This window comes from Etheostoma spectabile, chromosome 16 (assembly GCF_008692095.1).
Source record: "Etheostoma spectabile isolate EspeVRDwgs_2016 chromosome 16, UIUC_Espe_1.0, whole genome shotgun sequence".
Classification (NCBI taxonomy): domain Eukaryota; kingdom Metazoa; phylum Chordata; class Actinopteri; order Perciformes; family Percidae; genus Etheostoma; species Etheostoma spectabile.
Genome location: NC_045748.1, coordinates 14639949 through 14654886, shown reverse-complemented (window position 1 = coordinate 14654886; position 14938 = coordinate 14639949). Strand labels below are relative to the sequence as shown.

At 41.8% G+C, this 14938-nt stretch overlaps 1 protein-coding gene across 1 annotated transcript in view; it reads left to right on the top strand.

Moving 5' to 3' along the window:
- col27a1a (collagen, type XXVII, alpha 1a) overlaps window positions 1-14938 on the top strand; it is a 72497-nt gene that overhangs the window by 5842 nt on the left and 51717 nt on the right. Inside the window, exons 3-4 of the mRNA XM_032539663.1 lie at window positions 3523-5045; window positions 8908-8961. Of these exons, the coding sequence (XP_032395554.1) occupies window positions 3523-5045; window positions 8908-8961 (1577 nt within the window). The remainder of the gene's footprint in view (window positions 1-3522; window positions 5046-8907; window positions 8962-14938) is intronic.

Below are 14938 nucleotides of genomic sequence, written 5' to 3'. Positions count from 1 at the left end.
TGTTCTTTTCAGTAATGACTTTTATATTTGATTAAACAAATCTTTTTCCTAAATGTAAAAAAGTGCTATGACAATATAACTGGTTCTAGTCGCTGATTGGGCTATTTGGCATCAGTCAAACCCGGCACCGACATTGCTGTTGCAGAGTTGTCCCTGCTGTGCTCGAAATCTAACTGTAGACCTCTGCTGCATGGTATAACTCTCTCTCGCCTCGTTTCATGTCTCTCTCTACACTGTCAACTGTCAAACAAAGGCCTAGTGGATAAGTTGCATACCACAAAATGGCTCTTAAAAACAAATGAAGGAAAATGTAAAGAAACAATATTTCGCCATATTTTGTATCTTATTCAAATCATGATTTCAAATCTAATATTGTGGGAATTCATGTGGTATATTGCTGTGGGGATAATAACATAAATGGCTCACTGTAGACTTGCGTAAGTCAGCCAAAGAGAGCTCTTTTGAGTGTGTCCGAATGAATCGGTAACTTCATCCTCTACAAGGGATAACATTACAGACTGAAGAGCCTAAGACTTTCTCTCTGTCCTACTTGAGTGGCTTGGCACTGATCAAGACTATGAACTCAAGCCATGTGTTAAACACAAGTCTGTCTCTTTGTGTGTGCATGTGTGTTCACATCCATACAGTATGCTATACTGCATATCCCAGTAATAGTGCAAGTGGTACTGAAATAAAGAAGTTTGGAGACGGGAGACTATGTACAGACCAGATAAATGTAATGCACCCCCCTGCCATACTGCCAAGTCCTGTTGTCCTTTACTGCAGAAGAGACCACACTGAATTCACTGTGGATACACTATATACATCATGAAGGTCTTGTTTCCTCCGGCTATTTTACAAAGCCCTAATGTTTTGAGGCAGGGGAAAATCTTACAGCTTAATACAGAGCATGGCAAGGCCATTAAGGACTGGCTTTATATGCATTTGCCTCACTTTTCACTGTGTAAAAAAAAATGTGATTAAGTACAATGAAACAGATGAAATCAGATTCAAAATGTGTTTCTGTGCATCAATAGCACTCGCTAGTTCCGACTAGACTTATTAGTTAAATTTTTTAGTTTGACATTAAATGTGAGAAGAGAACTCTTTCTGCAAAAAAAAACAACATTTCAGTTCTGAGCAGCTTCCTCCCTCAGGTCTAATTCCTTGATCACTACCACGACTACAAGGGATCAAATACCTCCTCTCAACTTTTTTTTAAACTTTCCGTGCAATTATATATTTCCAAAGTCTGAGCCCCTCTTTAGTGGCCTAATGAAGCAGGCCTTGTATTATAGAAAGACAAGCATCTCATTGAAGTCCTTTCTCTCCACGGCTTACCAGTACAGCAACTACTAGGACATACTATGTGTCTAGCCCCTCATCTTTCCTACTTTCTGTCATGTCAACATAGTCTTTTCACAAGCAAGGCTTCTATACACATGTCCCCATTAGGCAAGGCCCTGTGACCACAGGTCAGAGTTAGCGCAGAGACAATAAAGATGTTGAGGGGCCTGGGTCTGAGATCACAGGTCATATAGAGAATGGGACCCCCGAGACTGAAATGCTGAATAGAAAGTCAAAGTTGGCAGAGAGGCTGGAAACTGTATTCCGCCTCCAGGCAGGGTGATGCTGTACCAACTTGCGGTTATTGTGGGCATGTTCTGAATTTCCAAACTGGCTCTATTGCGAGAAGGGCAGAGAGAAGCAGGGAAGAGGGGAGGTCTTCTGATGATGCCGATGTCCTTTGGCTCATTAAACCCCTTTAGCTTTAAAACAAAAATGCCATGCCTTTATATCAGTGATGCAAGAACCTGAACTATGTCCCCTGTTCCTCAAATTGTTAGTTTTATACAGTATCCAACAGTCTTTTGTTCTGCTGTAGTGGAGTGTGCTGACCAGTTACTAAGAGTGGATTAGGTCATTTAACCCCGATTGTGGAGTCCTGGTACTGGCTGCTTTGGCCTTGCCTGAGCTCCCTTCAAAATGACCTTCACCAGCCGTCATGTTTCCATCAGCACAGGGTGAACACCAACCAGGGTGAACCAAGTCTTGCTCCATGCCACACATGACCATGGGGGTTTAGTGGTCAGTTATTGGCAACGGAGTCCCTAAAAACAATATGGTGAAGGAATGAATACATTTCTTGCATTATGTTTTCTCTGTCTCTTTCTCTGTCTCTGGGCAACTTTGATGGATCTATGTAACCTGATTATCACTAGAAAAAAACACCAGAACATGAACATTATTCTTCTTTGAATAACTACTGCACTACTTTGCATGTCTCAAGTGAAAGTCAGAGTTCTCATGTTCACGTTTCATTTAATTAACCCCGTATTAATACATTTTTTGCTTCATTTTAGCACCCTCAAATAGCACAACATGACAGGCAGGAAGGAAAATAAGGTGAAGCCCCTACATTTGGACCCACAATGCTTTGGTCTGGCTATAAAACCTTAAATTACTTTTTTGTTACCCTTTGGAGCTGTTAAATATGGCCACATTAGGCTTACATTTTTGGGTGAGCAGCTCCTTTAAAATTTTGCAGGCCTGTATCAATAAACATACCATAATCTGAGGACATCTGTTGTGGGCATGTTTAAAGCTGTTTATGCTTCACAGGAGTACTATTGTCAAGTGATCAAAACAATGCCAGATCTTTCCATATTCTAGAGAAGCATGAGGCTGCAAACATTGCTGCTGACATTTGAAACAGAGGCCACCACAGCCCCTCTGTGCAGTATCTATCCACTCGGATAGCAACCAACCGAGGTCGCTCCACTCCTCTATCATCAGCCTTGTTTAATGTCTTGTGGACCTTTACATAGTCATTTGTTTTGGCCTAAAGTTGCACTTAATATTGTTGGGGCCTTAAAACCCAGTGAGTTTATTTCTTATTCTTATTATTTTTTTGCATCAACCTTCTTTTTGTGTCATGTGGTCATCCTGCAGTGTTTGAGCTTCATTACTTTGTGACCTGCTGTTCTCTGTTGGTTGAAATGATGTATGTGATGCTGTCATGCATGTCATATGTGACAGCAAAAAACAAATTGGTTTTATTTTGTTAATGTAAAGTTATTGAAAATTGGATGGTGTGTGTGTGTGTGTGTGTGTTGTTGCTCATGTGACTAGTTAACATGGAGGGTTTCACTCAAGTGATGGCTGTTGTGTTAATGGGCAACACAGTTTTGGTTCATGCAATAGCAAAGGTTTCTTCTTATTCCAGATGCTTAGTGGGAAACTCATTACTCACCTGTGTCCTGACAATTGTCCTGCGTTTTCCCTTGTGTGATTTTTGAATTTGAAAAAATATATAACAGACTTATAATGAAATATGAAAAGAATGAGTAAGGATCAACAAAACAGATGTGACCAGAAAGATAATGTAAAGTCTTCAAACTTTAAATAAATTGTAAAATATACTCCAGGTACTAAAAAGAGTACATAAGTATAGGATTTGTGTGTGTGTGTAACCTTTATGATCAAAACTGCACCTCTAACACTGCTTTCTCTTTTATCCAGATGTGGACATCATTCAAAAGTTGGGGCTCAAGGGAGAGAAACCGTCACGCTCGGTGCCAGCAGGGGTCATTCCATTCAGATCGGGGATCATCCTCAACCAGCGGGCGCACATTGAAACTCCACTGCGCTCAGTCTTCCCAGCGGCCATCTGGACAAACCTGGCACTGGTCTTGAGTGTGCGCTCACACCGTGTCAACAGTGCTTTCCTCTTCACCCTGCTCTCAGGCCGCAAGAAGCTTCTTCTCGGTCTGCAGCTTACACCGGGCCATTTGGTCCTTCACACGGGACCAAACACCTCGGTGGCACTCCCCTATGAGCCCCATGATGGTCAGTGGCACCAGCTGGCGGTGGGAATTAATGGACAGAGAGTGACTCTATATGCCTCCTGCGGAGAGCAGAGTGTTCATGCAGACTTTGGGTGGGAGAGTGAGGAGGGACTGGCTCCAGAGCTCCAGGGCTCCTTCCTGCTGGGGCGGACAAGCCAGCAGCAAGCCTCAGCACACTTTGAAGGAGCCATCTGCCAGTTTGACCTGGTCCCTTCTGCACAGGCAGCTCACAACTACTGCAGGTACATTAAGAAACAGTGCAGGGAAGCTGACACATACAGGCCTAACCTTTCTCCCTTGTTGCCTATCCTACAACGACAAACAAACATCACAGCTACCGTTGCTACCCCTAAACGTGGTGGCCCGGAAACGCCCAGGAAGACCACGGGGCTGAGCCTTGCCAGGAGTGTTGCTGCTGCTGCCTCGGCTGTCAGATATGTGGCCCCCACCCAAACAATAAAGCCCAGCCCTGGGACAATTTCTACACCTCTTCTGGGAACTGTGATGCCAATCACAGTCCAGCTTGGTATTGTCTCCCCGCCTCCAAAGGCCAGAACTGAAAGTGTCACAGCACCACTCGGGACAAGAGCAGCCCCGACAAAACCACCAAACCCAAGACCCAACACCTCTAAAACTTCAAATCAGAAACCCTTCAAACAAACTCCCCCAAAGCCCACTCCTCAACACAACTCCAAAAAGACGATTGCAGGAACAGACAACAAGAAGAAACCTACTATTCCAGCCACTACTAGCACCAAACCCTCTAAGACCAAGCCTGACTCTGCTTTATTAGAACAAGTCGCAGTCCCAAAGAAACCACAACCCACCACGGTCAAGAAAATTTCTCCCAAACCTAAAGTTACGCCATCCAAAGCCACTCCGTCCAAACCCAAAACAAATTCTGTCAAAGCTGTCCCTTCTAAACCATTGATAAACAAAGTAAACCCCACAAAATCAACAATCTCCAAAACTACAACAGCTAAAACCTCCAAGCCAGTCAAACTAAACAAACAGGTCATCAAACCAACAAAGCAAACCAAAACCACCAAGGCTACAGTCACCCCGCAACCAACTAGACCTCCATACAACCCAGTAACACCAACTGCTACTGATGGCTTCCAGAGCTGGGAGGTGCCACCTACTCAGTTCTCCCTGCTGGCTGGACCTATAGGACAGAAGGGAGACGCAGGCCCATCGGTAAGCATGTCTGGTCTATTGGGTTGGTTAGTGAGTGTGTTTGTGTGTTTGTGACACAAAAAAGCATATTAAGCAAATTTACAACAGATGCATTCATATTCTTTTTCAATCGAGGGCTAGCTAACACTACATGCTTTACGGATTTAATGTGCATGTTGGAGCATGTTTAGTGTCTAAAAACAAGTTTAAAACTTGCCCTGTTTAAGTCTGTTGGGTGCTAACTCTAGCAAGAGGATAACTCAGTTTAGACAGCACCGATTGTTTTAATTTTTCTTGCTACTGACAGCACTCCAAATTTACAAACAACAGAATTACGTGTGGAAATCGACTGGAATTCTCCTTTAAGTAAAGTGGTGAAGAGTGAAATACACTTCATTAGGAATATCCCAGTCTGTGGTAGCTGGTCTTTGTCTCTAGAGAAAGACCAGGTTTGATTTTAGTGCTCTGGGCTGGAAAGACCACAATGATATGTAGGTTAATGTAACCTTTGTCCTTTCCTTATTTTTTCATCCCTCCTTTCCTCCTTCCTCACTGAACCCTGAAGGCTGGGTGTGACGTGTCAGGTCTGACGCCTTGCCGTCTCTGCACCAGATTCCTCTGTCATATAGTGCTAGTGGAGGTCTCAGGCCCTCCTTTTAAAGCTAGGTCAAGGGTCAAAACAGTTAGTAAACACCATCATTTTTAAGCTTCCCAATGCAAAAGTAGGCTAGACACATAGTATATCACAAGAAGCGGGAACACTGAGGCTGCAATGGTCTATTTTCACCTTTTGTCACTCCCAGCATGACCACTTGAGATTAAATTTAGTTTCATAGTTGATTTTATTTGTGACTAAAAATGTACACATGCACACTTACATTTGTGATTGGCCAACGAGCAGAAAAAAGGGATTTGTTGACTACTCAATTGAAGATATGGAGTTCAGAATGTCACTAGACGAATCAACTTTGTTTAGGAGATGCATCGCGTTATAAGCTCTACATAATTGTCTAGACTGTTCTTCACCTCATCTTCAAATGTGGCCCGAGTAATCCCACCTCAATGTCTCTTCAGCACGTTCTGGGTGTGTCTTGTGATTGAGTCATTTTAGTGTAAAGTGTGAGCAGGGTCTATGTGTCTGATACGTGTGTCTTTCTTATTCTTTGTAGTGGTCTGTAATTTGCCGCTGTAGATTGTAGAGTGCGGTGTGTCAAGGGTTGGCTAATTTACATCTATGTTGATGTCTACACCAGACGTGACTGTTATTATGTTGAACCAAATTACTGGCGTCTAGGAGGCCCTACCTGCAATCTCGAAATGAAGTGCTGTAATCTACCAGAGAAAAGAGATTGTAGAATATTAAAGGAAGTTATAAGGTAATTTTCTAAAGGACTGTCTGACACATTTATTGCTGATACTATACTGAGGTGGCCAAACAAACATTTGTCTTGTTATGCCAATTATATGATAAAATACCCCAATCTGAGACCACAAAACTAAACGTCCAACCATAGAAATCATAGAAAATTAATCAGGGATTAAACAGGTGCTTCCTATCAAAGTCTGTGTGTAGGCCTATTTGTATGCCCAGATGAACCCAGTCATGCTTCCTTTTTTAACATAGTTTGGATTTTTTAAACACATCTGCCATGTACGTACTCTGTCTCTTTCTCCTTCTCACAGCATAGTCTTGTACAGACATACAGTCTTTTTTTTTATACACCCACATTTCGACAATTATGAAATTCAAAGACAATTAAAATCTTGAATTCATTGATGTTTCAGCTAATAGCTTCATCATTCACCTGTTGCAGTCTTGCAGTCTAAAACATTAAAGTATTCTACTAAAAGACACAAGCGAACCATGATTTGGACTCTTGCATCCACCGTGCTGATTTTGCCAGCAGAAACATCCCGTGCAGGCACAGATATGGCACAGTTTTTCTATCTGAGGTGCCTTTGGATCCTCAATGCTGCCTTAAAAATCAGTTCCACTGCACACCTGTATGTGATTAATATGTCCTGACGTTTTATGTGATTGCTGAGAGTGAGAGTTGGAGTTTTGATCTGATTAGTTTTTAATTGGAACTGTTCTAGCTGTGAGTTTTAGTTTGAATTTAAAAGAAGCTGCCTTAAATGTTGCCAAAATAAGAACTTTTAAGCAGTTTACTTTGAAATCATGACAATTATGGTGAGTTAGCATAGTTTGCACTGTGTATTCCAGTAGTTTTTAAGGGTGGGGGAAAAATATATACAGCATAGTATTGCAATATTTTTCGTGGCAATACTGTATCGATACACAGATGCCAAGTATCAATCTACTATTATACATATGTCTGCTTGACAATCCCATTTTGGAGCAATAAAATTGAAGTGAGATGAACCAATTGAGAAATGTATCTTTTTAGATTAAACAAGTGTAATTTAAAATTGGTAATAAATAGGTTAAAAAATGCATTACAACCCCAGAATATTGCAATAGGTTTTAAAATTGCAATAATATTGTATTGTGATGATATCTTACTGTGACGCCTCTGGTGATTCCCACCCCTAGTAGTTTAAAATTGTTAGATACAAGTCAAACAAGTAAATTAAACAAGATGCGTTCACAGATCATAGCACAACTAAGTATGAAATTCAGATTCAGTTGTCAGGTGGCACAAATCATGTTCCAGCAGCCTCACAGACACAGTCAGCAAGTCTTAACCTCATAACTGAAAACAGACTTTTCCATCAGGCTGTGTTTGAAATGTGGTGATTGGATAATGCTTACTAATGTGGGGATTTCGTGAGACTGCTACCTCCCTGGCTAGAGAACCGTCAACATACACATTCTCTCTCTCTCAAAAAAAAAGAAATATGTTTAAAATGGCCAGGTGCATAGAGGAAATGACAGTTGGAACAAACAAGTTTAAGGAAGAAGGGCCAAAGCAGGGTGTGTTAAGTGTTAAGATGAGCAGGAGCGTGTGTTGAGATTGACAGGTCCTTAGGCCACCACAGAGCATGTCACCTGTAACAATGGGGGTGGTCTCAACCATGGAGGTCGTCATGGAAGAGCTGGTGGGGGGCAAATTATAATCTTCAGAGAAATACACCAGATTGCAGACAGACCGTTATGTGCAATATACTGAATGGCTGTGCTCACAACAACCTTTAGATTCAGGTTGGCGTGCTTTTGAAGTTGAAATTGTTTTTGAAGTTGTGCTTTGTCTCTTAAAGTTCACAGCCTTGTGAAAAATGAGCTGAGGAAACAAAAGAAAGGGGAAAACATTCACACTACAATAACTGCGCTTTATAGTAGATGCTGCTGCTTTTTTACTAGATCCTTATATCTATGTTATTATCTCAGGCATTGGATTTAACAACATAGTAAAAAAAGCTGTCATTCATTGACAATGAAGAAAACATTTAAAAAATGCTATACAGTGGCTTTAAAACACATTTTTATCAGGATCCAGAGCCATACAGGTAGCTATTGTTAGCCACATCAACCCACAGTGGCTCAGTTTTTCCTCACTTTTCCTTTTCCTTTTTTTGATTAAAAGAAAATGAATGAGCACAAGGCTGATAAGGCCACACAGCGGCATTGAGTGGCATAGGAAATGACCTGTTATTTCTAGTGGTTTCTACAGTTTCCTGCCACACAGGCTAAGAAGTTCCTGATGGATAAGGCTGAACTCTCATCAGCTTGAGATGGAATTACTTCAGAAGGAAAATGTGTCATTTCTTTACCTTGCAGATCCTGTGCACATGTCTATGGAAACACACACAAAAAATAAATAATGACCTGATTGTTTTGATAGAGTATGATAAAAGGGGAATGCTTGGGTTTTAAATAAGATTGTCTACATGCTGTCACTCAGTACACTTTTTCTTTCTTCAGGGACTGCCAGGACCTCCAGGGAAGCCGGGCCTGCCGGGCAAAAGGGGTCCTCGGGTAAGTCTCCTTGGTTGCTCGCAAACACCTCCAGCCACATTAAACACACTTCCATTTGCAACCTGTAGAAATGGTTTTATCTGGTGTTTGACTCCAAGACTTTTGTTTTTATGGTACCATGTTTAAGCGTGTCTTTATTTAGGTAAACTGTGGTTGTCTCTCTGTGTGAGTGTGATTGTTTGTTTGTGTTTTTTTTGCAACTGATGCTGACGTACATAACACAGTAGTATAGTAGTATAGTAAATACCCCCCTTGGCAGAGAGGGGACTCAGAAAGACAGACATACAGAGAGGACTGTATCTGTGAGTTCCAGCCTAGATGGCAACGTCCTGGACCATTTTCTAAAGTTACAATAATAACCTGCCAAGCCAGGCTCCCACATCACTTAAAATCCCTCCCATCACTCAGCTGACGCACACACATACACATACTCACATACAGACTAAATTTTTCTATGCAGATTGACCATATTCAGCACGGGGCTGCGAGTGCTGACCTCCCACCCCTAAGCATAAACAGGAAAACTCCTATAAAGACGGCCTTTCAAAAGGCTGGCTGTGCCACAGGATGCCTAATAAAATCACTGTAAACAGACAGAGAACACATGGCTCCACTGGACTTTCTTCTCCTCACTGAGCTGTTGCAGCAGGCTGCACTAACATTTCATAGGAATCCCATTCTGGACTAATGAAAGGCCTCTCTCTCCAAGGCGGTTAAATAGATATAGTCTCATTCGTGGGTCTTCTTTGAGGAACTCTATTTTACTTCCTCTGTTATACTCTTCAGACTGATTATTGGATGAATTGCAATGGAAATTTGCACAGACATTCATTTTCTCCAGAGGATGAATCCTGCTTTGGTATTCGCCAGACATTAACTCTAGCACCACCAGTAGGTTGACATCAATGGTTTAGAAAAAATGTCTCATTGATTTTATGAGCAAAACGAATGACATTCTCATCAGCCTCAGCTGTACTTTGTGTTTAGCACTATGAAGCAAATGTTGATACGCTAAACTAAGTAAGATGCTGAACATAGTAAACATTATACCTGCTTAACATGCTAGCATGATAGTGTTGTTCTTGTTTGCATATTAGCATGCTGATGTTAGCGTTACCATTCTGAAAACACTGTTGCACCTATAACCAGCCAAACAGAGTCGTTAGCATGCCTGTAGACCCTTAGTCTTGCTTTTTTATAGACTACAGAAGCTTCTTGTTCATTAATAGACAAACATTACAAACAAGAAACTCAGTCAGTCCAGAAAATAGAAGTCTAAAGGTATGAAATATACAGTAATGGATGCTTTATGTCAATGGATGCATCTGCTTTAGTCTTTTTATGCTTTTATACGTGTGTGTGTTTTTTTAATCACTTACTGTTTGTGTCTATAGGCCTATGTGTCGGAGAGACTCATAAGCCAAAGTCTCTGTGATCCCCCACCACTATAGATGTATAAGGAGGTCTTTGTCTGGCTCTAATTAAAGCTATTTAAGCCCCCGCAGCACCTCCCATCCTGTCTCTAGTAGCAGTTCCACAACATCAGGCCCACTTAGGTGGATTTATTATGATCAAAATCAAACTTACCTGGAACAAAACTTTAATTGGCCATAAAAATCACAAAATGGGATTGTGATATGACTGTGATTGGAACTATTTTTGTATTACTGAGCTCAGCTTTTCTCAAAATTTGCTCCATATTTAAAAGTGTCTCATGCAATATGCAATGCTACACAATTCCTCCAACTTAGGTTGAAGCATGGACAGGTTTGGACATACGGTTTTCCACTTAAACCTGTCCTTGGTAAAGCCCCTCTGCCTGTCTTAAAACCTCATTAATCAGCAGTATGTATCCCCTCATACTGATTTACATCCTGGCAGCTTAGACGTGGCCTTTGTCAACCACAGCATACCAGCTGTTGAACTGCCTGTGGCATTCAGTGGAAGTGGTTGGTTTGCAATGCGCAAACAATGAAAACAAGCCTGTTCAATAAGAAAGAGCTTGTAAAGGCTTTTGGTTTTGATGCCACTTCAACAGAGGTCTATTTGCAAACACGCCACCAGTGTCTGACTCTGACCTCACAGTCATTTTGTTTAACGCACACACAAGCATACATCAGCGTGTATAAAGTGTGTACACGCTACAGCACTAATCCCACGCCCTGTAGCACAGACAAATGTGGCTGTGTTTATGACCTGCCTGTATAAAGAGTGAGACCGATTAAGGAGCTTTCCTGTAAACAAAAGCATTTATCAAGTTTAATGCTGCTGATGTTTGCGTGCGCGCGTGCGTGCGTGCGTGCGTGCATGTGTGCGTGCGTGCGTGTGCGCGTGTGGGTGTATACTTGCAAACTCACACTCACAAACACGTTTTCCCTTAAGATAATAGTGTGGTTTAAATTTGGGAAATTAAATTCACTTGATCATCACTGATATAAATTAACGCCAAATCTAAATTTACACTGAAGGTTGCTAAGGCTGTAGGCTCACAGGTGGCGTTGCATGACTTGAATATAAGCATCATCTCTTTATGTGAAAAACTAAATTCCAGTCAGAGTTTTTTTTGCATGACCTTCCGTAGTCTTGGATTACTGGAAGTCTGCATGATGACACACAGAGCACCATTGAGCCCACCAAGCACCACCCATGAACCTTGACCTCTGATCCAAAACATGTGGGTGTGAGACGCCGTAGCCACGGCAACGGCTGTTGGCATAGAAGCATTTGCTAGGTGTTCCTTTATAGTCCGGGTGAGTCCCTTTGAAGGTGTATAAGGACGACGGTGGTAGGAGGGTGTGAGAGAAAACGTGCGGTGGATGTATTGCAGGTACACAGGCCGGTATCTATCTAAAGACTGGCTGCATGTATTCGTCTGGAGCCTGCTGGGTCAAAAGGGTCTTTGTCTGAGTGAAAAAAAATCTCGCCCATCTTTCCTCATCCTTCCCCTCCAAACCACTCCTCTGTCACTAAACAAAATCCCACCTTGTTCCACCTGTACGTAAAGCTAATTCAGATCCCAGATGGACATTTCATATAGAAAACTGGAAAACTATGACTATAAAGAACTAAATGAGTAAAGGTGTTGAGTTCTTCTTGAGGCAATGGCTGTTTTGTTAGCACCAGGGGAAGGATCAGCTTTTTAAGGGTCTTTACAATCCCCAGTGTAAATGTGTACATGGATCTCTCCCCCTGGAACATTACTGTAATAAACTTCTGGACAGTAGACTGGGTTAACGCCGCCCACTCTGCCGGCGATTTTATTTCACCCTCCAGCTCGGTCTGGAAACCTGCACGTTTGATTCTCCTGCTTCAGTTCACAATTTTGAGTTAACCAATCACAAACTGGCTTATCCACCTGGCGCCCTATTGACGGGTTTAACACGACGATCAAGAGAGAGACCAAGAGAAGCGTTAGCTTTAGGTTTCCATAGTTATTTTTAAACTTGTCATGGCCATTATAAACTGTTACTGTTATTGTTGGAAATCTCTAAAAAAAAATATGTTGGACACCTTACTATTTCGTTTTTCATATGGTCACTGCATGATGTATTTACCTTTAAAAAAAAAAAAAAGTTTGCTTTTGAAGTTTTGTATTTTTACCAGCATTTTAATTCATTGGCCCTGTCTGCATCTGTTATGAAGTTTTACTCTAATTTATACAGCATTGGGCTGCAAGTTCTGCTCTTTTCACTTAGCGATGGCATAGCATGCTAATACAACTTTAACGAACAGTGAAATTTTTTTCTGAATCCTCAGAGGAAAATCATTAAGTGTGTATGAGTGTGTGTGTGTGTGTTGCCTGGGATGTTTAATTAAAAAGACTTCCAGCAGTTTCACTTCTCTTGATCTAATGTTTAGTTTAATTTATCAGACATTGCCCCTTCGGCTCTCATTTGGCGCAGCATCATACACATTCTCTTTTATCTTTAATACGGGGACTGAATATACATTAAACTGTCTTTTACAAGCAAGCGTTGAAAGTCTGACTGTGTTTACAGCATTGCCCATTAAAAGGCCTTGTCTAAAATATTCAGTGTGGGAATGTAACCCTTGGAGTGATGTCATGCGTCCAGATTTAAGATCCACAAGGGCATATACAATAATTCTTGGCTTTAAGTTGCACATATGGTGTTGATATAGAATTTTGTTGATTCAAGCACTTACTGTATATTTATATACCTGAGAGCAGACAGCATGCATGTCACCATAACATAAAACCTTTTTTTTTTAAAGATTTTGACCATTTTGCCTTAACTTAGAATCATAATGAATTGCACAGAGCTACATGTAGCAGCATTATTACCACAGGAACCACAGTAACGCCCTGCACGGCTGTTCAGAGGTTGGTGGCTTTTCATTTGATAGCCCTCAGCTTGTGTGCGCCCCACCCTGGTCTTCTCTAATTAGACACCTGTTGTGCGAGAGAGGGACACGACATGGCGGCTTTGGCACAGTACCAAATGTTGGTGCCAGTCTGTGCCTACCAGTGTACTGCCCAGTGCTGCGGTAAACCAGAGGGTTCGTTTTGAAGCATGTAATTGAAACATGTTTGTTTAAGTTTATTTAAGGCACAACAGCATCCCTTAACACCAGTCTGGACACACTATCTCTCAAGGGAATGCCAGCTAAATACAAACTCAAAATGAAAGGGTAAAGAGAGTGTGGGAGAAAAAGGGGCAAGATCTTTCAAACTTGAGAATCCTTGGAATGAAAATATTCACATTTGTGAAACATAACAAGTTAAAAACAGATCAGATCTCATCAAAACAGCATCATTAAATCATGTGGATTGTTTTTTGTTGTTGTTTGGAGTTTGGAAATCATGATCGTTCTAGAGATTTAGACATCACATATAAACCTATACTCTTAGTAATGTCCTGTTCATTCCTGAGAAGCTGCCTCCTGTCTCGAGTGAATCAGACATGACTGTCATCAAAGCGCCCTTTAAAAGGAAGAGCAGTTACAGCAAAAGGCATTTATGTTGTCATGTCTGCATCCGACCAGTATGTCTGTTTTTGAACTTTGCTCAAAGGGCTTTTTTGTTGAACTGTACTGTATAACCCATCCCAACCCCCATATTACTTTTTTCCCTCTGTTGAATAATAAAGAGCTGCCTGGATATTGCTAATGTTCTTTTTTATGCTGCAGACCAGATCACTAATGTAATGGCTTCCGGATTTGTTTTGACTCACCTCACCTCACCTTGGCTCTTAAAGCAATTGTGGCTTTTTTTCCGCCCTCTCTGACTCGCTCGACCCCTGACCCACTCAGGGGGTTGGTTAGGGGCCCAAAGGGTGCCGCACCACGTGGAGGGCAGGAGCGAGGTCAGAGATCCACGGAAAAAGGCACTCAGAGGAAGAGCAGACAGACAGACAGACAGACAGACAGACAGACAGACAGACAGACAGATACATGGATGGTGGAGATGTAGCGACAACCCCTTTGTCATTGTCTAATGGCTGCAGTTTAAACCAAAATAAAAAAAAAATTTTTAAATGGTGTAGATTCATTCTCTGGCTTCCAAAGGTTTTCTGCTAAACCTTCCCATGGGGGCTGCTGGACGAGGCAAGAGGGTTCACATTACCAATATGCTGCTACTGTAGATCTTGCTTTGTTTGCTTTGTTTGCTTTGAAATGAACACAGCCAATGCGGACAGAAACATACACCAGCGGAGGAATTCAAAATGTTATGATACGAGATGATCTGCGTTACTCATTAAGATGCCTGGCAAATGTGTGTTTGTGTGTGTGGATGGGGGGGAGTTGTGGACTGAGGAGGCAACAGGGGGCAGGAAAACCACATCCATATGGTGAAGCAGCTCCACAGAGCCCCATTTTCCATAAGCTTCTACCCCCAACACCAACCCCAAATACCTCACCACCCGACTCTCACACACACAGCTAAAGTATAGGAAAATAGGTTAAAGTAGCATGAAATCTGAGGTTCTCCAGACAGACTTTGCCCCCCCCCCCCCCC